This window comes from Rattus rattus, chromosome 8, assembly GCF_011064425.1.
Source record: "Rattus rattus isolate New Zealand chromosome 8, Rrattus_CSIRO_v1, whole genome shotgun sequence".
NCBI classification, from domain to species: domain Eukaryota; kingdom Metazoa; phylum Chordata; class Mammalia; order Rodentia; family Muridae; genus Rattus; species Rattus rattus.
The window spans coordinates 18,464,367-18,490,422 of record NC_046161.1 but is presented as its reverse complement, the minus strand read 5'-3'; the positions used below and the strand labels follow the sequence as shown (position 1 = coordinate 18,490,422).

General features: G+C 44.8%; 1 protein-coding gene across 1 annotated transcript; it reads left to right on the top strand.

The window, feature by feature from the left end:
- Positions 1 to 11,784: 11,784 nt before the first annotated feature.
- LOC116906724 (zinc finger protein OZF-like) lies at positions 11,785 to 25,938 on the top strand. The gene is made up of 5 exons (XM_032909535.1): positions 11,785 to 11,916; positions 13,510 to 13,636; positions 19,652 to 19,744; positions 23,021 to 23,124; positions 24,231 to 25,938. The coding sequence occupies exons 1-5, from the start codon at positions 11,914 to 11,916 to the stop codon at positions 25,554 to 25,556; spliced, it is 1,653 nt and encodes a 550-aa protein (XP_032765426.1). The 5' UTR covers positions 11,785 to 11,913; the 3' UTR covers positions 25,557 to 25,938.
- Positions 25,939 to 26,056: the final 118 nt, after the last annotated feature.

Here is a 26,056-nt window from a genome sequence, read left to right as displayed (position 1 = left end):
AGTGGGAGCTGAGAGATAAAGAAGCCCAGGAGCGCATGGAGACGCTATGAAGCTTCCAGGACAGAGCTGAGAGTCACGAGAGACAAGGTCACAGAGGCCAAAAGGGCTTAAAGAAGCTGCGGGCTTATCAGGCAGCTCCACGGGGGAGAAGGAAAGGAACAGGGAGGGTTCTAGTAGAAGGAAGGAGCAAGTGCTTTAGTAAATAAAGAGTTGCTCACATTGTGAGGCTTTGGAGAACAAAGCAGGCTCCAGGAACCAGAGAAGGGCTCCTTACTCAGTAGTAAAGGAGAGACAAATGAGGGAAGAATCCGCTGTAGAGGTAGCCTCCGCAATTTGGAAACTAAGATGATAGGCGTCAGAAACCAGCAGAAACAGGCGAATCTTCTGTATTCTAAGGAAGCCAGCTCAGTGATTAGAGTCCGTTTGTTATGTTGAGACATGAGCATGGCTGAAAGGTAAGTGCGGCAACCTTTACTGATGCTACCTGAAGGGAGAGAACTCAGAAAGCAGTAGTTTTAGAGAGCCCTGTATGTCCGGAGGTGGGATAGGTTGGGAGGAGATAAGACAGTGATGGCTGAACTTCTTTGGTTCATGTCTAGGAAGTTCAGCTGCAGCCAGGGCTAGCAGACAGGGTACCCATCCTTGAATAGTGTGTTCTAATGTTTCCAAGTGCAAAGGAAGGTCATAGCTGGTGACCCAAGACTCCCAGAACATATCCCTCCTTTTTAGTGACGTGGAGAGAGAAGCAGGTGTTAAGTCTATAAGGTGTACAGCAGGAGCTGGGAGGAGCTTGATGACATCTATGAAGGGACTTGGTAATGGGCACAAGAAGTGGTTCATGAGAGAGGCCATGGGTCACCTCATGTAAGGGGTGAGTAAGAAGAGAATAAGAGAGACTCCAAGAGCATAAGAAGCCAGCCATCCCTAGAAATGATAGAATTTCATCTTTGGTGGTGGAGACTGAGTGACTGGATTAGATGTTTGGGGGAGGGTTTGCTGATTTATTTATTTATTTATTTATTTATTTATTTATTTATTTATTTATTGTGATGGCCTTGTGTGTAGGAATTATATCTACTCCCAGATAAGTAACCGGAGGAGTGGACAATTGGACAATATGAACCCCGTTTGTCTCCTTTTAACCAGGCCTGATTTCAAAAAAGGCCAAAGGCACAATCTCCAAGAATAGACCATAAATCCCAGAAGCTAGGTCATGAGACACCAGCTCTAGGAACAGACCATAAATTCCAGAACGAGATCATAAAACCCTCTCCCAAAGAACAGCCTGGGGATAGCCACAAAAATGGGTAAATATCTTATCTCTGACTGGGCCATCTGCACTGTGCAGATCTGTCCCATCCTATGGTTAAACATTCATGACAGAAATGCAGATTGCCTAATCCTTCTAGAGAGTTCCCTCTGGTTCCCTATCAGAAGGACTGCCTGCCTTTGTCTGGGGTAACAACTTTAGAGAATGGTTGATACCACACACACACACACACATACACACACACACGCGCGCGCGCGTGCGCGCGCGCTAGATGTTTGTCTGCTTCTGGGGGTCTTCAGTGATTTTTGGACCCTTAGAAGAGACCCTATGTCCCTGGCTGGACAGAGGTGTCTGCCTGGATAAGTGCAGGATGGACTGTGAAGAAGGAGGCCATCGTTGTATTGGATTTTGGAAACAATAAAGGAAGTAGGTCAGAGACCAGATCCTAACCAAATAAATCTGGGCTTTCTTGAACCCTGAGGTAGGATGGTCCCAGGGAGTTGAATAGAAATGTGTGTCTGAGTCACTCCAGGTAAAGGCAAAGACTTTGTGACTGGAGGTCCAAAGAGAAAAACAACAGTATCCTTGAGATCTAAGACAGAGAAATGGGAGGTCTCTGAGGGGGATGATTGGAGAGGAGAGTACAACGGTAATCGTAAGGGGTAAAGGGAACTCCTACTGAATTTGTAAGTCGGAGATCCTGAATCAAGTGATAGGCTCCATAGGATTTCTTTAAATTGCCAGTACGGTGGGAAGAACACTCTTTCCTAAGATGTCAGACATAAGAGGTTTAAGTCCCCTAATTAATTTGGGGGGGGGCATAATTCAATTTTTTCATCCTAAAATATTATCTGGATAGTTCATCTCCTCCAGAGGACAGTTCCAGCCTTTTATTTTATTTTTCAATCCAGTCATTTACTCAGGGTTTCCTTTTGATTATCTTATGGACCAGCATCTTGTAACCTTTGATTCTTTTTCTTTTTTTAAGATTTATTTATTTATTTACTTATTTATTCATTCATTCATTCGTTTATTTATTATGAGAACACTGTAACTATCTTCAGACACACCAGAAGAGGGCATCCAGTCTCATTACAGATAGTTGCGAGCCACCATGTGGTTGCTAGGGTTTGAACTCAGGACCTCTGGAAGAGCAGTCAGTGTTCTTAACCACTGAGCTATCTCTCCAGCCCAACCTTTGATTCTTAAGAGACAGCAAGCATACTTTTTTTCTTATCATTGCAAAAGATTTCAGAGATCTGTCTGCTTCTGTTAAGCACTGAGGATAAAGTATCAGGGTGGGACCCTGTCCTAAAATTACCATTTCTATCACACCTGGGCCTAATTTCACTCTGTCCTAGGCTGACCTTGAACTCAGGAATCTGCCTTTGTTATCTTTCTGACAGGCTTGCTCTTAGTGTAGCTGCCTTTGTTCCTTTAGATTCGTGAAGCCCCTCATATAATTCATATTACATCCTTATTTTTTGTATTGTTGAGAAATTATATACTTTAAACTCATGTATTTTCCTGAAGGCCCCAGTGTTCACCATTTTGCTGAGACATAGACACTCCCTTGACTCCTAGACTCCTGTATTTTCTAAAGTTCATGGAGTCTCTAACGTTAACAGTTATTAACATTATTACACAAACAAGCCGTACTCCCAACAGCAGCTGTGGACACTCGTGGAGGCTCACACTGGGACCCTGTCCCAGGGGCAGGAATCTTGTCATTCTGTCCCCACTAGGGCCATACCTGGCTTAGCATCAGTGTGTGTAGATTGGAGGAGCGGGCAGGGGAGAGGAATACCTGGTCAGTCTGTGGTCAAGGAGATGTGGGGAGCAAAGGAAACAGAAGCTCCCGTTTCATCTAGGAGGGGTCTCTTCAGCAAGGGGATGGGGCAGGTTGTTACTGCTAGTAAGGAATGGGTAAGGGAATACCCCTAAATATACAGTTAAGTGGTGGGGTTTGGTGAACCTGGTAAGGCTGTCCCCCTGCTCCAACAATAGAGGAATGGAAAGGAGACGTGGGTCCCCAGAATGTTGTCAAGACTACAAGAGTGGCTCCTGTGTCCAGAAGGAAGGAGATTGAACACCCTGATACTGTGATAATTACCCTTGGACAGGCCAAGGGAGCCCAGGCCCCTCAGCTGTCCATGGCTAGACCAAGGAGATTGGCTGAAAGGTGATCAGGGTTTTACGTCCCCATGCCACGAGGGACATGGAGGCAGGCAACACCCAATGTTTCTGGTTGGCATCTGGAACATGGTCTGGGTGGTTTAGACAGACCCACACCTAGTGACACTTGTGACCACATTTGGAGTAGGGACACTGAGGTTCTTAGTCCTAGGGAGATGAGGCTGAAGAGGAGGGGCAGGAATCTGGGTTTGTTAGTGTGATCAAAAATAGTGGAAGAGGGGTTGGGATTTAGCTCAGTGGTAGAGCGCTTGCCTGGGAAGCGCAAGGCCCTGGAGTTGGTCCCCAAAAAAAAAAAAAAAAAAAAAAAAATAGTGGAAGAATTATCTGGTTTGGGCTCATGGCTAGGAGCTGTTTTCCCCTTGGTTGGCTTATGCCATGTGGTCACTTTTTAATCAAGTTGGGAGATTGCAAAAGCCCATCCTTTCAGAACCCCTAGCAAAGACCGTGATGTGGCTGCTTCCATCCTGATTTGGGGTGGCGATGGGCACCGTGGCTAAGACAGCAACAAACCCCGTGTTTTCTTTAAGGTTACCTACCTGTAGATTTTTAACTATCAACCCTGGTATCACAAACTTTAAGTTAACGCCTTTGTTAGAGATTTTACAGGGTTTAGGCATATACCTTAGCAAGTGTTGAGAATTAAACCCAAGCCTACAGAGTAGAGATGAGTCACAATAGGCCTTATTGTGACTCATCTGTCCCTTTATTTTGCTTTTCTCTCCTATCCCTGTCTCATGCCTAGGTGGCTCACCTAATAGGGGACCAAGATATCGGAGGGAACATTTAAACGGCCATACTTGGGTCTAGAGGAGGGGGGAGCCATACCCAACACCAGAGCCAGATTTTAATTGAAGTGGAACATCATAAAACAGTCTAATGCTACTCATACTTAAAAGACACTTGAAATCCTGAAAAACTGAATCCGGTAAGATCACCGAAGGCCGGAAGATACGGAAATTGCAATATCTGACTATAGACAGAGGACACTACAGGAGGGAGCTGAGAGACTGACCAGCCAGCGAGGAGTCCATGCTGGGTGTGTGCATGCTGCAGCTGCCCTACTCCTTTATCCCCCCTCCCTCCACCCCCATTCCCCGGATCTTGCTAGGTTGGGCCTCATTTTGCAACAAACTTACAGAGCCATCAGTGGTAACTTAGACATCGAGTGAGGGTCAGGTAGAGACGAACAGGGTTTGAAGAAAAAAGAAATATGGGATGGGGAATCCCTTTCCATTTTCCTGATCATTCATAGTATTTGTAAACAGCCCGATTAATATTAGGATCAAGCGTGCTGTTAGGTGACCATTCATATTGACTACCTAAAGGATATTGAGGCCAAATTTTATTGGTCAAGTGAATAAATTTAGGGCTCTTCAGGTCTGGTTTCAGGTGTACACGTTGGAGGTTTTCTAAGAGGCATCTCAAGGGATAGAGAGGGTAGGAAGAATACCATTCCCATGGCTGGGAAAGGGGACGTGGAATGTCACTGCAGCCTGTAGCCATGGGTGTCCTCCGACTCATGGCAGACAAAGCAAGGACCAAGCTGTTCAGTGAGTCATCACCACAACTCAACTGGGGTCAGCTTAGCCTGGCTAAGATAGAGAGTCTCTGTGCCTGGTACCAGGACATTCATAGAAAAAGGAGAACCTAGCTCTCCTAGAGGGTCTCATCTATCCATAGGGAAGGTTTGGGATGGGGTAGCAAAAGCCAGGAGGGCATAAAGGAGTTGTGGAATTTAGGGCAGTTCTAAAGTAAGAGTGGGAGTAGAGGGTAGAGAGGGTCGCAATAGCCCAATATGGCCTAAGGAAGCTGTAGGGTTGCAGCTCCGGGGGTGGAGTCAGGAGAGGAAAGGTTCCAGCATCCCTGTGGTGCCTAAGAAAACTGCACTGAAAAGCCACAAAGGCCTAGAGGAGCTGTGGGGTAGGCAGCTCTGAAGGGAAGGGAAGAAAAGGGCAGGTAGGGGTGCAGTGGCCTGGGGGAGGGAGGGCTAAGGGAACTGCAGAATTGCATAAGAGAATGGGGTCAGGTGATGAGGGCCAGTTGTAACCTTAAAGACCATGCCTAGGGGTACCTCTACCTCCAAGAGTACCAGAGGGGTGCTAGACACTCAATGGTCACTTTCTCAGTCTCAGGGAAGCATTTACACCAACCAGAAGGGAAAGTTTACCTAATTGTCATTGGTGGATGAGGTGTGGAGTGATCAGAGGGTGAGATTAGTGCAGATCAGCTGGAAATAAGGGATTGGGGTCCGGTAGAGCTCAGACCCCAGGAGTAGGGGGAGCACAGGCACCAGGAGAGCCTGTGGGAGTCAGGGCACCAAAATGTATTTCTGCTTGGACGAGTAGGTATCCTGGGACTCTAAAGCCCAGGAACCTCACAGCTCTGGGGTAGGCAGTGTCCCAGTGGAAGGGCATCCTGAGACACGGGAACTCAGGAACCACACAACTCTGAGAGGAAGCCTCTTTAGCAGAAGCGTTGGAACTCCCAGGGGAGGGCATTCCCAGCTGAGCTCAGGAGCTCAGGAGCTCAGGAGCCTCAGCCCCTGTACTGGCTGGTTTTGCATGTCAACTTGACACAGGCTGGAGTTATCACAGAGAAAGGAGCCTCAGTTGAGGAAATGCCTCCATGAGACCCAACTGTAAGGCGTTTTCTCAACTAGTGGTCAAGGTGGGAGGACCCAGCCCATTGTGGGTGGTGCCATCCCTGGGCTGGTGATCTTGGGTTCTATAAGAGAGCAAGCTGAGCAAGCCAGTAAGAAACATCCCTCCATGGCCTCTGCATTGGCTCCTGCTTCCTGACCTGCTGGAGTTCCAGTCCTGATTTCCTTTGGTGATGAAAAAGCACCGTGGAGGTGTAATAAACCCTTTCCTGAATAAACCCTTTCCTCCCCAACTTGATAACCCACTCCTCCTTTTTTTTTTTTTTCTTTTTTTTTTTTTCTTTTCTTTTTTTTTTTTTGGGCAGGACATAGCGCCCCCTACCACTGAGCTAAATAACCCCTCCTTTTTTCACTTCTTCTCTTCGTTGCTTCCTTTCTTCTTGGGTTCTTCTGATTAGAGACTCACACCAGGCAGGAAATCTCATGAAAATGATTTATTGGAGGGTCCATGATGCAGAGGGATGAATCCAGGGATGGACAACAGGGAACTGGTGAAAGGGGCAGTGCTTATATAGGATTTCTGAGGGGGTGGAGCTTCTCAGTGAGCTTGAGGGAGCTCAGGGATTGGTGGCTTTTTTCACCCCCCTTTTCTCTGTAGCTGACCCATGGGTTGGTGTAGGAAATCCTACCCCACTGCAGTTTTTGTTGAGGCACCATCTCTGTGTGCCTGCTGGGGGTAGGTGGGGAGGCTGGAGAGGAAGTGTCGTCACTGTGGACAGCTCCTGTAGGGCAGCTCCTGCAGTGGTGTTTCAGGAAAGCTGTAGGCTGAGGCAGGAAAGGCTGTGCACCATCATGGACAGCTCCTGTGCTCCTGTGAGGGCTGCAGACTGAGGAGATGTTGTGGTACCGCCATTTTGACAGGAGCCGCCATCTTGGACATTTTACTGTGGGTGCACGGGGGGAAGGCGGGGAGCTACTGCCACTTTGATGACTTGCATGGGCCAATGGCTTCTGTGGTGCACCGCTCAGGGACTAAAATAATTTTTTTTAAAGATAAGTGACTACAAATAAAGATGAGATATTATGGGTTTGGAGTAGAGCGCTTGCCCAGCAAGCGCAAGGTCCTGGGTTCGGTTGTCAGCTCTGAAAAAAAAAAAAGATGAGATATTAGAGTGGTCCGTTATATAATAGTAATATATATTAGAGAGAAATAGCTCCCCTTTCTCAGAATGGGTCACTTGTTCACCTTGAATTTTCAAAATGTTTGGGAAATGTCTTAGGTTTATAACTGTGATCAGCCTGGCAGGAACAAATATTCTAAGGAGACATTTGTGTCCCTTAACCTGGCCATCAGATTAGTGAAACAACCTCCAAAATAGAATTACCCTTCCAGGAATCTCATGCTGGGAGAAGGAAAGTGTTGAATAGCTGTGCAAACTCAGGATTTACAACACAAAAAGGGAACCAAGAACTATACTCCTAGTAATACAAGTACCATGGCTGTGACTACAACTCAGTAGTAGATTGTAGCAGGAACCTTGCCTCAAAGTTCCCACAGTGCTGGCGACTTGTCAGGCCACCTTGCTGGAGACAACATCACACCATAAGTGCATTGGTGGTGGGCAGAACATACCTTGACCAGGGCTGCTCATGTGTGCATATCCCATACCTCCTATTTAAATTTCAATCTCACTTCAGGCTGCTGAAGGGGGGCTAGAGTAGGTCACTGACTTCTTAGGGTACAGGCTATGACTCCAAGTTGAGTAACAAAACCATAGCCCCCGAACCCAGGTCCTCCTAAGTCTGGCAACAATTTTGTAAACTCCTACCAAACTGTCTCTATTCTACCCACCAACTTCCTCTTTAATTGAGATTGGAGAGTAAAAAGGAAGTTACAACTGCAGACAGCAATGGCCAGAGAAACATGGAAATCAGGGTCAGCACTAAGGGTGACAACTTAGGGTTGAATCAGGCCTGAGGTACTAAGAGCTGCCCATCTTTGTCCTTTGAGTTATGGAGTGAGAAGCAGCCACTGTGTGAGGAAGGTGAGTCTCTCTGAGCTGTGTGTCAACAATGAGAGGTCTGAATGCCACCAAGGGGTCTGTCTGTCTTCTATCTTTAACCCCATGCACCTTCACACTCCTACCAGCCCCTCTCCCTCCCTGTACCTAATTACAACATCACCTCAGCCGCATGCTCCCTACAAATGCACCAAGATCAGAATCTGTCTTTATTCTAAGTGTTCATAGCCACATACTACTGTGTGGTGAGCCTTGAAGGCAGTGGGAGCCATAGTCAAACCTGGGCCTGTATTAGGTCTTAATGGAGGATCTCATCCTACCCACCACTGGGAACTCACTTTATAATTATGAGCTCTAGTCTCAAGGATCTAAGGGCTTTGGGCTACGGTGCTTCCTGTGATGTGGCCTGCCATCTAGGTGTAGTGGTCCAGCTCTAAGCAGATACACTAGCCATTCCAGACAGCCTATGGATAACCAAGTGATCACAGATGTAAAGTTCAGGGACTATTGTTTCCTTCCTCAGCTATGGGGTTTGTGTTGTCTCTTTAAGATGGGTTGTCATGAAGGAAGACCAAAATGTGCATGCTTCATTTCTTCTTAGAATGGAAAACCAAAATACTCATGGGAGGAAATACAGGGACAATGAGTGAAATAGGGACTGAAGGGAAGGTCACCCAGAGACTGCCCCACCTGGGGATCCATCCCATATGCAGCCACCCAGCCCAGTCACTATTGCTGATGCCAAGAAGTGCTGACAGGAGCCTAATATGGATGTCTCCTGAGAGGCTGTGCCAGAGCCCTACTGATACAGATGAAAATGCTTGCAGTTAACCATTGGACTGAACAAGGGGACCCCAATGGAGGAGCTGGAGAAAAGACTGGAGGAGTTGAAGGGGTTTGCAACCCCATATGAAGAACAACAACATCAACCAACCAGACCCCCCCAGAGCTCTTGTGGACTAAACCATCAACCAAAGAGTTCACATGGAGGGACCCATGGCTCTAGCTGCATATGTAGCAGAGGATGGCATTTCTGGCATCAATAGGAGGAGAAGCCCATGGTCTTGTGAAGGTTCATTTCCCTAATGTAAGGGAATGCCAGAATGTTGAGATGGGAGTGGATGGGTCGGAGTAGGAGCATCTTCATAGAAGCAGGGGCAGGGGGAGGGAGGATGAATGAGGGGGGTGAAAGGGATAACATTTGAAATGCAAATCCAATAAAAATAAATAAATTTTTAAAATATTAAATAAACAACAACAACAACAAAAGATGGGGTGTCATGTGGTCCAGGCTAACCTTGACTTCCTATATAGCTGGAAGTGATCTTTAACTTTCTATCCTCCTGCCTCTACCAAACCAGTTAGTCTTAAGATTTCAGGCATGAACCACCACACTCTGTATTATGACTGATTTTGGTTATCAACATGACTGAATCTAGACCCAACTAAGCGCTCGGCACTCCCTTGAGGGCTTTTTTTGGTTGTGTTATTTGAAGCTGGTTGATCCACCTAAACGTGGATAGCACCTTCTGGCAGCCCATTTAAAAGGACATGGAAGAGGGAAACTGTTTTTTTTTTTTTTTGCATTTTTGCCCTCATAATTGCTAGTAAGTTCCCCACTCTATTGCTGCAGATGTCTTCCTGGGCATTCCAGTGTAGACTGAAGACCAGCAGCTCTCTGGGGATCCTCCAGGCCCTCAGCTCCAGATGGAAACCACCCAGGGCTAACCAACATAATATGTATAATCCATGTAGCATAACTAATATCATTCTCAATTTTGTGAGAGGTTTAAAATTTTGAATAGACTTAGTCCGCCAAGCTAAAATTTCTAAATTTTGCTTTGGGAATGGCTTTTGTGTTCTTCTGTGTTATGCTAATTGTGTGCAGAGCCTCATAAGCTATGTAAACCTTGTAAAGATTGATAGGTGTTGGATAATGTCTGCACACAATCACTTAATTTTTGAAACAGCTTTCCCCTTGTTCACTGTGGTTTTGAAAAGCCTTATAGCCAATGTGCCAACATCCTGGAGAAGAGCTGCTCTGACAGACATGAACATGTTTAAGAACAAGTCAAGCAGAGTGGACTCCAGAGTGCCTCAAGGCCATCTCTACACCTCAGATGCTTTAAGTGAGCCTAAGGGATTTCCTGGCACTAATTTCTCCATGTCTGTCGATTACACCTCCCCCAAGTGTGGGATCAAATCAGACCAACCAGGCATCCTGGGGCAAAGCCCCAGACAGAGAATCAGCAGTGTCAGAGACAAGGGGGAGGGTCAGGACTCACAGCCGTACTGACAAGTAACACTTGCCTGCAACCCCAGCACCTGGGACGCTGAAACAGGAGGATTGTAAGTTTGAGGTCAGCATGGGCTTCAGGATGAAACCTTGTCTCAAACCTGCAAGATGGAGTTCCTTGTGTCCACCCTTCCAAAGGAAACCAGAAGAGATTATAAAAAAAAAAAAAAAAATGGTTCTCAGGCGTGGCACCTGGCACTAAAAAAACGTACCCTGACCTCATTCCTACTTTTGTTCTCTTCATCTTATTCATGTTTGTTTCAGACGTAGGCATGTTCCACCTCAAGACTGTGGTGTTAAACCAGCAAGTGCAGAAATGCAATTAGCCTGGCAGAAAATCCGCCCCCCTTTCTCCCTCCAGAAAAAAATAAATTGTTCACTTATAGTCTATTAGCCAAGAATCATTAAGACATAAAACACTTAACATTTGACCATGTCTAGTATTGAACAGTGCTGTATATGCTTAAATCTTATCTCACGGTATGTTTATTTCATACTACATAAACGTCTGTTTTTATAATCATAAAGAAGACTCTTAAAAGACAGTCACAACCAGCCAGCCTCCATCTTGGGTTTGAAAGCGCTCTTAGAGTAAAGACAAACTCAGTTCCTTCCTATTTCAAGGATTGGACTGCGTCCCACCCTTAACCTTAACTCCAAATGGTTCTGTAGTCTGTTCCAGGAAATGGCGATCATGCTTTTGTTTCAAAAAGTTACTCTGACCAACTTGTTACATTTATGTTCTGCTTCTGTAACCCCGACTATTTACCTGTCAAATCCTCCATTTGTAAACTCCCTGCTTCTGAATTATAAAAATCCCAATCTTCCCCATGTCCAAATGCTGAACTCTTTCTTGAACCCTACCTTTGGGGAGAGACAGCCCGTGGACATGAATTTTTAAAAGCTTGCTTTAATTAATTAAAGGTCGATGATCTTCTCCAATTTGTGGAAATAACCGTAGCACCCACTTTTTAATTCTTTCACTAGGAATTCACAGGCAGGTGGGTCTCTATGAGTTCGAGCCAGCCTAGTCTACATAATAAATTCCAGAGCAAGACTACATAGAGAGACTGTATTTCAGAAGAAAAAAAAAAAAAGGCATGACACTGTTTCTATTTATAAATACTTACTAGATGATATAACCTTAAGTAGAAGGTTCTACTTAAATGTGAGGTTCTGGTCTTTCCACGTGAAGCCCGGCCTTAAAATACAGCCAAGAACTTGTCAATCTTTTTAAATTCACCAATGGTTGGTGACATTTAGAGTCTGAGAAGGTGAGACGTGAAGCCTTGCCTCTGAGAACCTAGGTGACGACGAATGTCCAATCAGACACACAGACAGAGAGTAGGGGCGGGCTTTCAGTCTTGCGTAGTCCTCGTCTCTGAATACCTGCGCCACTGTCCCACCTGCTCTCCATCTTGCGTCCTGTCCATGTGTTCTGCGCTCGCCCAGAAGTCCGGAGAAGTCGCCGCGTGTCCCATTTCCCCACTGAGAACCACAGTGAGGGCTCTGGGTGTCCCGGAACCTTGAAATGGTGAGTCTGGCAGGTCCGGAAGCCCGAGCCTTTTTTGCCCGGCCGTGGGGTGGGGGCTGGGCGGGCTCCGCGTGTCCTGTCCGGTCTGAGGCCCCTGCAGGGACCCGAGCCCTGCTGCAACGCTTTCGGCAGCTCTGACCCGGAGCATGTGTCATGCTGGGCGGGAAGGGAAACCGTAACCCCAGTCGATCTGCTCTCCGTTGTCTCTGCACCTTGGCCCCACATCTCTGTCCCCGATGGTTCCCACCGTCCAGTTCCCTGAGACGCCATATCTGGGGTTTGGGGACAGTTCAGACGATCCTGTCCCTGGGACGTCACGCTCTATTCCGTTTCCCAGGATCCTGGAACCCCATCTCTTTTTGGTATGAACTCTGTACCTACACCTAAGAAGCACCTACATTTTCTGTGTCGGCGTTGTGATTGATCTGTGTCACTGTGAACATGGATGTGAAACTTTCCCCTTTTTTGGCAGCTGGGTCTCACTTTGTAGCCCTGGTTAGCCTAGAGCTCATTATGTAGACTGGGCTAGCATCAAACTCATAGGGCTGGGATTAAAGGCGTGCTGTTTTGTTTTCGTTGAGACAGATTCTGATGTATCCCACCTTCTGTAGCTGAGGATGACCTTGGTCCTTTAATTTTTATTGAGGCCATTTTCTGACATTCAGATTTCTGTTCCTTTCGATACATCCCAGCAGAGTGATTGCTGGGTCCTTTGGTAGTTCTATGTTCAAGGTTTTAAAGAACTGTGATGTAAGTTTGTAAAATGTTTGCATTAACTTTTGTATTAAAAACAGCTGGAGAGATGGCTCAGCGGTTAAGAGCACTGACTGCTCTTCCAGAGGTCCTGAGTTCAATTCCTAGCAACCACATGGTGGCTCACAACCATCTGTAATAGGATCTGGCACCCTCTTCTGGTGTGTCTGAACACAGCTACAGTGTACTTACATAATAAATAAATCTTAACAAAAAAGAACAGAATACAAGGCTTCCCTCTTTAGCATGCCTGTTTTCTCTCAAGCACTTTAATTTGTCTCTGTTTTCTTTTTTTTAAATAAAAATGTGTTTAGAGTTTAGGAGTCCTGCTATCTGATGCATTCAATATCTTGGAGTCTGTTAGAGTTCAAGCTGCCAACAGCCACTGGAAGAGAGCACCCAAGTGTTTGCCTGTGAATAGTCAGAGTTCTGTTTTTCCACCCGTTTCCACATCCCAAGTGAAGATCAGGTCAGGGACGCGGTTACATGCTCTTTTCTTCTTTTGAGATCCAGGAAGATGTCTTTATATCCAGAGCTCTGGGCTTTTCCGTATTCAATAAACGCTTTTAAAACTGAAGTCATTTGGTGCTTGGGCCAACAACTCCTTCCTATCAGATTTTAATTGGGGAAGCCTGGGAACAGCTGTCTGTATTGAAATCCTTCAGAAAACTCCGGCCATGTTTTCTGACATCTTTACAGAGCTGAGTTTTCTTTCTCCCATGAGACAAATCAAATGTCACCTGCTATGAGACCCTGGTATGACACATACAGAGTAGGGTGGACCCCACTTTCTGTTCCAAAAACTGAAGGCTTGGGCTGAAGAGAAACCTGTCGTTCCAGGGGTTGGTGTCATTCGAGGACGTAGCTGTGGACTTCACCTGGGAGGAGTGGCAGGACCTGAATGCTGCCCAGAGGACCCTGTACAGGGACGTGATGTTGGAGAACTACAGCAGCCTGGTGTTCCTGGGTGAGTCCGAATCCTCGAACTCTCAGTAGCAGTTACTTGCTCTTTTACTTGGTAAGGATGAGTCCTTGTGAACCTAACCCTAGTTCTGTCTTATACATTTCAGTAGACACATTGTAATAGCAGAAGTGCTTTTGAGAAACAGTGTCTTTTTGCAGCGTACTTACTTAGTTCATAATGATCAGATGAAGTTAAGAAATAAATTTATCAGCTAGGGCATTGTTCCTTCCACTTGTGAACATTTAAAACTTCTCTGATAATATTTTGAAGGATTTAATGGCTTCCAATCCTACACGTATTGCTGTCCTGTACAATATAAGCAGCTCATTCCATCCACGTACATCCCAGAAAATTCCACTCATGGTTTCTCTGCCCCCTCGTGTGTTTTCCAGACTTCAGAGTAAACATGGCTCTCACCTCTACTTTTCTGCTGTAGTCTTTATCTTGGAGCTTGGATAAGATACAGGCCTGTGTGTACACACTCATTTCTTTCTTTTTTTTTTTTTTTTTTTTTTTTTTTTTTTCCGGAGCTGGGGACTGAACCCAGGGCCTTAGCTTGCTAGGCAAGTGCTCTACCACTGAGCTAAATCCCCAACCCCGTGCACACTCATTTCACTGATGTCTTTGACTGTTCTGGGAAAATATAGAGTAAACAATGTGGAGGCCCCCCCTACTGTTCAGTGACCTTATATGTTATGGAAATGAATGTCTCGTTAAATGAGTACTTTAACATATATTTTCTTATTCTGTAAGTTGATTTCGTCTATTAACTGCTTGCTTTTCTGGATGCATGATTTTGAGGTTGATGTCCTCCCACATGTCCTGTTGTTCACATGTATTAATGAAAACACTGTCTTCCTCATTGCCTCAAAATGTTGTCTGTATATTCTAGGCGCTTCACAGTTTTCAAGTCTCCTATTTAATTTTTCAGTCGACTTCTTGTATGGTGGCAATGAGGCGTCCATTACCTATCTTTCCTTACCCTGTTTCTTACCATGGTGGCTTATATATGAGATTTATTCCTTCTGACTGAGTTCGTGAGACTTGTTGAAAATCAGGTGGTGGGTGGATTAGCGGTCCAAAGCACTGACGGAATGCTGGAGACAAATATTTATTTTAAAAGCATAAAGGTCGGGGTTAGGGATTTAGCTCAGTGGTAGAGCGCTTGCCTAGGAAGCGCAAGGCCCTGGGTTCGATCCCCAGCTCCGGGAAAAAAAGGAAAAAAAAAAAAGCATAAAGGTCGCGGGGTTGGAGATTTAGCTCAGTGGTAGAGCGCTTGCCTAGGAAGCGCAAGGCCCTGGGTTCGGTCCCCAGCTCCGAAAAAAAAAAAAAATTAAAAGCATAAAGGTCTGCCTTTGCTTGTGGTATTGTTTTTAGTTCATTTGTTTTAGGGCAACAGAGGCATTTTTATTGAAAAGTCTGAACTGCCTATTTAATGTTTTCCACCCACGAGGGCACCCATGGACTCGAGCTGTTTCGCTTAGGTGCTGCTGTTCCTGTAGGGGCATGAGCACAGCCATTGCGTTCGTCTTAGCCGCCATCTTGGCCTTTCTGTGGCACGCTGTGACTGAGCTTCCCTTAACTTCCGGTTTCTGAATCCTCTTGCCTGTGAAATCAGCAGGAGACCTACCTGCCAGTGCCAGCCACTGGGATTTGACTGCCTGGTGGACCCTTTAAGCTTCTTCTCACTGCCCCCTTTTTTGAAGTGCTTTTTCTTCTGAGGAGAACAAACTAGTTTATCTGCCCAGGATTTCTCTTTTCGAACTCGGCTTTGGTAAGCCAGCCAGGTGTGGTTGCACACGCCTTTAATCCCAGCTCTTGGGAGGCAGAGACTAGAGGATTACTGTGAGTTCCAGGCCAGCCTGGTCTACAGAGTGAGTTCCAAGACAGCCAGGACTACACAGAGAAACACCATCTTAAAGAAAAGAAAAGCATCTTGGAGTGCTGGGAGAAACTGCATATTTCCGTCTTCACACAAGAGCAGAGAAAGATGAGGAGCCTGGCCTTCCGGTTTGTAACAACATTGTGCAAAAATTGCTCACCCCACTGCAGCCAGTAGAGAGAGGGGGCTGATATTCCTTTTAAGGTGATTCCCCATGACATTATTTCTTACAAATAGATTCCAGAAAATGGAGACCATGTTATTAATGCCTGATCTTTGGAGGACATTTTAGATCCAAAGCATAACACTAAATATACAAGGTTTTCTATTTAGATTGTCCATTGTGTTCCATCTGTTTATATGTCCCTTGTTATACCAGGACCTTGCACTTTTAGTTCCTATCTCTGTAGAAAGCTTTGAAGGTTGGTCTTGCGAAGACTTCAAATTTATTGTGATAAGGTTGTTGTCACAATTGTAGTCTTCGGTGTTGCTTACGTGTATTGCTTCAGACACTAAGACATCCTTTTTTATGCTCTCAAGATGATGATTTGGGGCTGGAGAGATGGCTCAGTGGTTAGGAGCTCTGACTGCTCTTCCAGAGGTCCTGAGTTCAATCCCCTGCAACCACATGGTGGCTCGCAACCATCTGTAATGGGATCAGATGCCCTCTTCTGGTGTGTCTGAAGACAGCGACAGTGTATGCATATACATAAAATAAATGAATAAAAATTTTAAAAGATGATAATTTTATTGAATCTGTGATTTTAAGTACTGTGGCCTTTGGACAGTATTAATTCTTCTGATCACAAAAGATCCTGTATTCAGTGCCCAGGTTGGCAAAAGATAAATACAAATGACCAGTATTTTGTATTTTAAAGGAAGGCCGTGCAGCCTGTGCACGTGCAAGCATCCTCTGGTGCTCAGCCTTGTTATACAGACAACCACACGCTTGCATGCCCACACACAGGGGGCATACCGTGGCCCAGGCCTTTCTGGGAACTGACATTCTCTCTTTTGGTTCTTACTTTTGGTTTTCGTGTTTTCTTTTTATTCATCTTACATCCCGGTGGCCACCATCCCTCCTCCCTTCCCAGTCCCATCCTTACAAACCCCTCTCTTCTCCTTAGAGGAGGGGAAGCCCTCCTTGGGTACACCCCACCCCAGGACATTCGGTCTCCATAGACCTAAGTGTATCCTCTCCCATTGAGGTAAAACCAGGCAGTCCAGTTATGGGGAAGGATCCCAATGGCAAGAAGCAAGTCAGAGACAGGCTTCTCTCTTAATTGATAGGGCACCCACATAAAGCTGTACATCTGCTACAAATGTATGGGGGGCCCAAGTCAAGCCCCTGCATGTTCTTTGGTTGGTCGTTCGGTCTCCATGAATCCCCATGGGACCAGGTTAGTTGGCTCTGTAGGTATTCTTGTATTCTTTATTCCTCCAGAGCGCTCAATTCTACCCCTCACTCTTCCACACAAGACTCCCCTAGCACCACCTGAGGCTTGGCTGTGGTCTCTGCATCTGTTTCCATAAGCAGGTGGGTGAAGCATCTCAGGAGACAGTTATCCTAGGCTCCTATCAGCAAGCATAGCTGAGTATCAATAGTGTCAGGGATTCTCTGTCTTACATGGGATGGATGTCAAGTTGGGCCAGTCATTGACTGGCCATTCCTTCAATCTCTGCTCTGTCTTTATCTCTGTACATCTGGTAGGCAGGGCAAGTTTTGGGTCTCAGGTTTGTGGGTGGCTTGTAGTTTCCCCTCCCTCACTGGAAGTCTCACCTGGTTACAGGAGGTGGCCACTTCAGGCTCCATATCCACCTCTGGTAGAAGTTTTAGCTAGGGTCACCCCCATAGACTCCCCATAATCACCCTCATCCCAGGTCTCCAGCTAGTCCTAGGGATGCCCCCCACTGATTCCCATTCTCACTCCCAGTCCTCTCCCACATCCTGTCCCCACACCTGATTCCCATTCCCCATTCCCCTCCTCATGCCCTCTCCCACCCAGTTCCTTCCTGCCCAGCATGGATGACTATTTTGTTTCCCCTCTGAGTAAGATTCATGAATTCTCCCTTGGGACCTCCTTACCCAGTTTCTTTGGGTCTGTGGATTGTAATATGGTTGTCCTGTACTTCATGGCCAATGCCCACTTACAAGTGAGTAACACCATATACGTCTTTCTGGGTTTGGGTTACCTGAGGATATTTTCTAGTTCCATCCCATCCATTTGCCTGAAGAATTCATGCTTTCTTTGTTTTCATAGCTGAATAGTATTCCATTGTATTGATGTACCACATTTTCTTTCTTTGTTCTTCAGAGGAGGGACATCTGGGTTCTGTCTAGTTTCTGGCTATTACAAATAAAGCTGCTGTGAGCATGGTTGTGCAAATGTCCTTGTGGTATAATAGGGCATCTTTTGGTTGTATGCCCAGGGGTGGTTTAGTTGGGTCTTGGGGTAGAACTATTCCCAATTTTCTGAAAAACTGCCAAATCGATTTCCACAGTGGTTATACCACTGTGCAATCCCACCAGTAATGGAGGAGTGTTCTTGCTCTGTATCCTTGACAGCTCATGCTTGGAGTTTTTAAACTTACCCATTCTAATCTCAGAGTCATTTTGATTTGCATTTCTCTGATGATTAAAGACATTGAACAAGTTTAAGTGGTTCTTGGCCATTAGAGAGCCCCACTGAAAATTCTCTGTTTAGCTAAGTACCCAATTTTTAAATTGGGTTATTTGGTTTTTTGGTGTCTAATATCTTAGTCCCCTGTCAGATATAGGGTTGGTAAAGATCTTTTCCCATTCTATCGACAGCTATTTTGTCCTATTGATGGTTTCTTGTATGCTGTATTTCTCTAGGCTGGGAACATTTTCTTCTCTGATTTTGTTGCAATATTTTCTTTTCCTTGGAGCTGGAACTCTTCACCTTTTTCTAATCCTATTCTTGGGTTAGGTCTTTTCATGGTATCCCAGATTTCCTGGATGTTTTTTGTCAAGAATTTTTTAGATTTAACATTTTCTTTGATTGATGCATCAAATTCTTCTATTGTGTCTTCTATCCTTGAAATTCTGTCTTCCATGTCTTATATTGTCTTGCTGATGCTTGCATATCTTGATTCTGTTTTCTTCCCTAGGTTTTCCATCTCCAGGATTCCCCCAGTTTGTGCTTTCTTTACTGCTTCTATTTCCATTTTCAGGTCTTGAACAGTTGTATTTATTTCCTTTACTTTTTTAAAGGTATTTCTTTAAGAGATTTATTTGATTTCTTTAAAGGTCTCCACCTGTTTGATTATATTTTTCTGTATTTCTTAAGGGATTTATTCATTTTTTTTTTTTTTTTTTTATTAACTTGAGTATTATTTACATTTGAGTGTTATTCCTTTCCTGGTTTTGGGCCAACATCCCCTAACCTCTCCCCTCCCCTTCTTTATGGGTGTTCCCTCCCCATCCTCCCCCATTGCCGCCCTCCCCCAACAATCACGTTCACTGGGGGTTCAGTCTTAGCAGGACCCAGGGCTTCCCCTTCCACTGGTGCTCTTGCTAGGATATTCAATGCTACCTATGAGGTCAGAGTCCAGGGTCAGTCCATGTATAGTCTTTAGGTAGTGGCTTAGTCCCTGAAATATTCATTTCCTCTTTAAAGTCCCCTATCTTTATAAGATTGAATTTAAGGCCATTTCCTTGTGCTTTGATTGTGTTAGGATATCCAGGGCTTACTCTAGTAAGATAGCTGTGGTCTGAAGTTGTCATATTGCCCTGGCTGTCCCTGGATGTTCCTGTACGTTTCTGGTTCGGCAGGTCTGATGAAGGCTGGCAGAGGTGGTGGGACTGTGGAGCTCTGGGGGAACAGCAGGCGGATCAAGACAGCTGGGCGTGCCCCAGAGGGCCTGGCGGGCGGGGGAATGGGTGCAGGGAAGGAATCTCCACTTCTGTTTTCTTAAAAGCCACCAAGTTATGTTATTTATGGTACAGTTTAATGACCCCGAAGATAGTATTCCGGTCAACAAATACCGAGTAAACTCCACCAAAAGTTTCTAATCACTGATCACAGCACCGTTTATGAATTGGAGCTATTCATGTTTTTTATAGACCTGACTCGGCACTCTGGCATCATCTGTCTGTTCTTTCATACTCACAGGGCACTGTATGAACAAACCTGAGTTGATCTTCAAGTTGGAGCAAGGACTTGGGCCATGGAATGTAGCAGAAGCCTCGGGCAGGAGCCTTCCAGGTCAGTGAGGGCAAGGAAGGTCAGCAGGAAGAAAGTTCATCCGCCATTGGCCATGCTGAGCTTTCTTCACCTACCTTTATCAAAACCCACTCCTGATGAATGAGTTCCACTCCTAGAATTAACACCGGCACGAAGGACGTGTTCAATATTAGCTTAGTAAACCAGGAAGCCTCTTAGGTGGAAGGAAACATTCCTGATTTCTAATAGCAGCCCTTAATGTAAGTAATTTCAACTTTCCAATCAGGTCATACACAAATGTGGTGGTTTGAATATGGTTGGCCCATGATGTCACTATTAGAAGAGGTGGCCTTGAAGGAGGTGTAACCTTGTTAGAGGAAGTGTGTCACTGTTGGGGAGGGTTCTGGGATCCCCTCCTATGGCTCATGTTCTGCCCAGTGCAGAAGAGAGCCTCCTGTTGGCTGCCTACAGATCAAGATATAGAACTCTTGGCTTCTCCAGCACCATGTCTGCTTGGATGCTGTCATGCTCCCCACCATGACGATAATGGACTGAGCCTCTGAAACATTAGGTTTTCTTATAATAATAATTGAAGCATATGAAAAGCTGAAGTAAGTTTGTTTGTTATGAAACTATGAGCTATATCATGGCGAGATCTCAGATGTAAATATATATATACCCTGAAGATTTGTGAACCAATGTTTTTAAAAAATAACACTCCTCTCAAAGTGCCAACTTATGTTAATTCAGTATCCCACTCCTGAACAATAAACTACGCAGACAAGGCCAGAAGTAACAAGATTGAAACTATGTTTCATGCTCAAAGAAGAGTATCTGCTTTAATGGGAGCAGCGATACAGTGTTCATTGTTTCTCTTCTTTCCTTTAAAATAAAGTTTAAAGTGAGAGTGGTGGTAAACGCCTTTAGCCTCAGCACTCTGAATTTGAGGCTGGTCTCCTCTCCACAGTGAGTTTCCGGTCAGTAAAAACTGCCCAGAAGCTCATGGACCAGTACAGCGGGAATAAGGAGAAACTGCTCAACAGTGGCTTAATTAGTTTCTTATTACTTTCTATTGCTTGAAGAGATGCCATGAACACATCAACTCTTACTCTAGAGGAAAACATTTAGTTGGTACTGCCTAACAGTTCAGCGGTTTCATCCATCATCATGGCGGGAAGCACGGTAGTACATGGTACATGCAGGTCGACACGGTGCTGGAGAGCCAGGCAACTGAGAACTCTACACCTGGATTTGCACCAGGAACAGAGTGCCACACTAGGCCTAGCATGAGCATCTGAGACCTCAAACCCTGCCCCAGTGACACACTTCCTATAAGAATGTCACACCTACTCCAGCAAAGTTACACCTCCCGATGGGTCTATTGGGGACATTTCCTCTAAACCACCACAATGAAATAGGAGAAAAGAACTAACTCCTGAAATTAGTCTTCTGACTTCCAAACACACATACACACACACACACATTCACACACAGACAGACATACACTTACACACACAGACACACACTCTCACACATAGACACACACATACATACACACACACACTCACACAGACACACACTCTCACACACAGACACACACACACACACAGACACACACTCTCACACACAGACACTCTCACACACAGACACACACACACACTCACACACAGACACAGACACACACACGTTGATAATGTACAGTTGTCCATTCACTCAGGAAGTTTTTTATTTGTTTTTCTCTAAAATGGGAAATAGAACTACTGAACGTGGCAGATGTCCTTCACCTGTCTATATACATGGTGGAGTTAAAGTAAGGGACAGAGCAGATAAACCTGTAGGCCCATGTTTACAAGAAATTGCAATAACCAAGGTATGTTATCATCATTAGACTCACAGATGACTTGTTATATAAAAGTGTGTGATTCAGCCTTCAGTAAGAATTAGGCCATGCCTCCCCCTTCTCGGAGAACAGGGGGAAGAGAAGGGGGAGGAGCTGTGTGAGGTGGGGAGGGGGGTGATCAGGATGTAAAGTTAATAAGCAAATAAATTAATGGAAGAAAGTATATATATTTTTCTTAAAACCTCAAAGATATATATGTGTGTATATGTGTGTGAATATACAGGTATATATGTTTATATAATGCATTTCTTTATATATAAATAAAGCTGTAAATACCTTTAAAAAATGAAAAGAATATGTTAAATATGTATGTCCATGGACTTCCAGAAACATGGATAGGAGTACACTTTATCATGTCAGGTGAAATAGGTTAGAACTGAAATGGGAAAGTTGTGTTCTGTATCATGGGCGAAGGCGAAGCCCAGAACGCAGAATTGGGCACACAGTAGGAGAAACAAACCTGCCGAAGGGGACGACCCACCGAGTGTGTTGTACAATTAATCCGGTGTGAGTGAGTTTCTGTACTTGGGAGGCAGAGGCAGGTGGCCATCCAGGTCTACATAGCGAGTTCCAGGCCAGCTAGAGTGAGTCGGCGAGACCTTGGCTCCGTATATACTGTTTCTATTCAAAAATGTCACCCATGAGCAGAAAAAAATGCACTTGCACAATAAACTGCTGGCTATTTTACTTTTAATTACAAAAGAATTTATCGTTGCTTTGGAAAGTAAAGCAGTCCAGAAGGTGGAGGAGCTGGGTAACCGTGAGCAAAGAGGATTTGGCAGAGGGCGTCTTCTACTTCTAGAGGAAGATGCTCTTCGTAACAAAACCCACGAGTAGTATTCTATAGCTTTCACCCAGTGTGAAGTAAGGCATTTTAAATACATACGTAGGAATGTTTTTTCCGACTTAGGGGCAAGAACATTTGACTATACCTACACTCTCTATAGACCTTAAGAATAAGTCTATTTGACATGTGAATGAGGGTGCTATAGATGACCTTGTATGTACAGTTAATATCCTAGGGAAATGGAGAAACCAGGAAACAGCAGATGAAACTCACCTAAAACCGACAAAAGGGAGCAGCTCATCCTGTGCTTTACCAGAAGGCAAGGCAGCAAGACACATCCCCAGTGAGCATATAGGGTAGTCGCCTCACCTGTTATGTGAATCCATGAACTTCTAACATGTTTACACTTATTACTAGTCAATATTATTTTACAGCTATCATGAGGAAAAAGAAGCCCAGTTTATTTTAGAATGGCATAAAGAAGACTGATGTGGGGTTGGGGATTTAGCTCAGTGGTAGAGCGCTTGCCTAGCAAGCAAGGCCCTGGGTTCAGTCCCCACCTCTGAAAAAAAAAAAAAAAGAAGACTGATGTGTGATTCGTCGATAAGGACGTTTTTTATTCTAATTTTAGATGTTCATGTTTTGACTGAACCAATTGGGATCAGCCAGAAAAGTCACAAAGCGTGTGTGTGGCAAGCTAGAACCACCCAACACAAGGCATCGAGTGAAAAGATTGTAAGTAAAACATTAAATTTGGGCACTTGACTTAATCCAAACCTGGCCATAAAGAGGGGAACTTCTCTCCCATAAGAATGTTATGGGTGTCTGGCAAGAAGGCTCAGTGGGTAGAGCACCTTGTATCTATCGTTAATATTGTAGAGAAATGGAGAAACCAGGAAACAGCAGGTGAAATTCACTTAAAACCTACAGACAAAGGTGAACAGCTCCTTGGGTAGGCTCCTTGCAAACACAAGGACCTAAGCTTGATCCTCAGAACCCATGAAAAAGCTGCATGTGGCCACAGGCAGCTGATGTCCCAGTGCTCAGAAGAATGGGGAAGAAGGATATCTAGGACTTCAGGACATCAAAACTATCCAAGTCAACAAGCTTTTCCTTTAGTGAGAGACCCTTTCTCAAAAGATATGGTGGAGAGTGATTGAGAAAGGCACCTGATGTCAGCCTCTAGTCTCTTCTTGCAGACACACACTCATGTGCATGCACACTTGTGCACCAACAGACACACATGCGCAAACATGGATGTACTCATCTCTCCCCCACACTTACAAATACTCAACCCAGACAACAATGTGCTGTTCCTCAATATTTAGTCTCATAAATTACAGAGGAGAGAATAACCCAAAGTTTTTTATTTATTTATTCATTTCACATCCTGATGGCAGCCCCCTCCTCTCCCCTCAGTCTCTCCCACCCCCTTTCCCCACTCCCCTCTTCTCTTTTCAGAGCAATTGGCAAATCTCTCTTGCATCAAAAGAAAAATGTCTTCTTTTCCATCACAGCAAAGCTTCAGTGTATTTGACCAGGGCTATCACTCTACACTAACTCGATGTTAGTTACATCAAGTAACACAGAGTGAAGTGTCATTTTAAAGATGTTATAGTAAATTCAGTAATAAGCGACACTTATATACGTAGCCCAAGACACAGAACATGTGACGTTATCTAACCGCTATTAATCTATTTAGGATTCTGTCCTATCCCACTGAGTTGACTCAGTAGACAAAGTGTGTACATGTGAGAAATGCAAGAGTGACTGGGGGAACAAAAGCTAGGAAAAGGCCTGTCTGCAGATATGAGAAATATAACAAATTCTTTTATTTCAAGGCAGGGCTAAAGGAGCAACAGAAGGTCCATCGAGGGTCAAAAACCTGTGTAAGGGAAGCCCATGGGAAGACATTCTGTCAGAAGTCCCAGTGCACGGGGATTCAGTTGTTTCCTACGGGTCAGACAGCTCTCCTTTACAAGGCTAAAGGTCAGAGACCTCACGAAGAGGAGATGAGCCATGAGTATGAGGAATGCAGGACAAGCATCTTCCAGAACTCACAAGATACAGTATGTCAGAAAACTCTTAAAGACATAAGGCTCTGTGGATGTACAGAGTGTGAGAAAGCTTTCTCTCCCAACACACAGCACACAAGTCACCCAAGAACTCATGTACGTAAGAGGCCCTATACATGTAAGGAATGTGAGAAAGCCTTCTGCTCTCAGAGAAAACTTAATTTACATCAAATAGTTCATACAGGTGAGAAGCCCTATGAGTGTCCAGAATGCGGGAAAGCCTTCTCTCACAAGGCATACCTCACTCAGCATCAGAAAATTCACATGAGCAAGAAGCCTTACACATGCGCTGAGTGTGGGAAAGCCTTCTACCGCTTAGCGCACCTTACTCTGCATCAGAGAACTCACACGAACGAGAGGCCTTACGATTGTACGGAATGCCAAAAATCTTTCCACTGCCGGTCACAGCTTACTCTACATCAGCGAACTCACACGGGCGAGAGGCCTTTTGAGTGCACGGAATGTGGGAAATCTTTCTACTACAAGGCACACCTAACTCGACATCAGAGGATTCATACCAATGAGAAGCCCTTTGAATGTGAAGAGTGTGAGAAATTCTTCTACTGCCAGTCAGACCTCACTGTGCATCAACGATCTCACACAGGTGAGAAGCCCTATGAATGTACGGAGTGTGGGAAAGCCTTCTACAAGAAGTCAAAACTCACTCTACATCAGAGGAATCATATAGGCGAGAAGCCTTACGCATGCACAGACTGTGAGAAGGTTTTCTATTGCAAATCACACCTCACTCTACATCAGATAATACATACAGATGATCACCCATATATATGTACAGAGTGTGGAAAATGTTTCTACTATAAGTCACAACTCGTTGTCCATGGAAGAACTCACACAGGTGACAGGCCCTACAAATGCGGAGAATGTGGGAAAGGTTTCTCCCGAAAGCCACACCTCATTCGACATCAAAGCATAGCTCACTCAGATAAGAATAATCAAAGCATAACTCACACAGATAAGAACAATTTGAATGTAGCAAATGTGAGAAAAGCTTCTGCTGCAAGCCACGGCTCACTTTACATCAGTGAACGGGAGCATGTGGCAAGCATTTTGAAAGAGAAGAATGCAGGATAGCTTTATACTTCAAGGCACAAGTAACAGCAGTGGACAACTCGGATGAAGAGCCCTGTGAATGGGAAGAATGAGAAAACTTCATACTCTAAGGCTGTGAAAAACAACTCTGAAAACATGAGTTCAAAATACATAGTTTCTGAAAATATAAAGATGTAATATGAATTATAGGAGGGGCTTCACAAACCTGAATGAACACAGGCAGCTGCACTATGACCCAGCTTGTCAGAAAGATACAAAGGCAGGCAGATTCCTAAGTTCAAGGTCAGCCAGGGACAGCAAGGATAGGTTCAGGTGAGGTAGGAATGGTATCTCAGGACCAGATCCCACCCAGCTAAAGTTACTGTCTGTGCTTAACAAAGACAGGCAGATCTCTGAATTCATTTGCAATGTTTAAAGAAAAGAAAAAGAAATGTACTTGCTGTCTCTTTCTAAGAATCAAGGGTCTGGAGTCTGTCAGGGGATGCTGATTCATGAGATAATCAAAAGGGAACTTGGAGTAA

What these genes read in the sequence shown, in the direction of transcription:
- LOC116906724 (XM_032909535.1), top strand. An exon ending in CAGCAGCCTGGTGTTCCTGG is followed by an intron (nt 13,637 to 19,651) that starts GTGAGTCCGAAT and finishes TCATACTCACAG; the next exon opens with GGCACTGTATGAACAAACCT. An exon ending in CTCGGGCAGGAGCCTTCCAG is followed by an intron (nt 19,745 to 23,020) that starts GTCAGTGAGGGC and finishes TTCTAATTTTAG; the next exon opens with ATGTTCATGTTTTGACTGAA.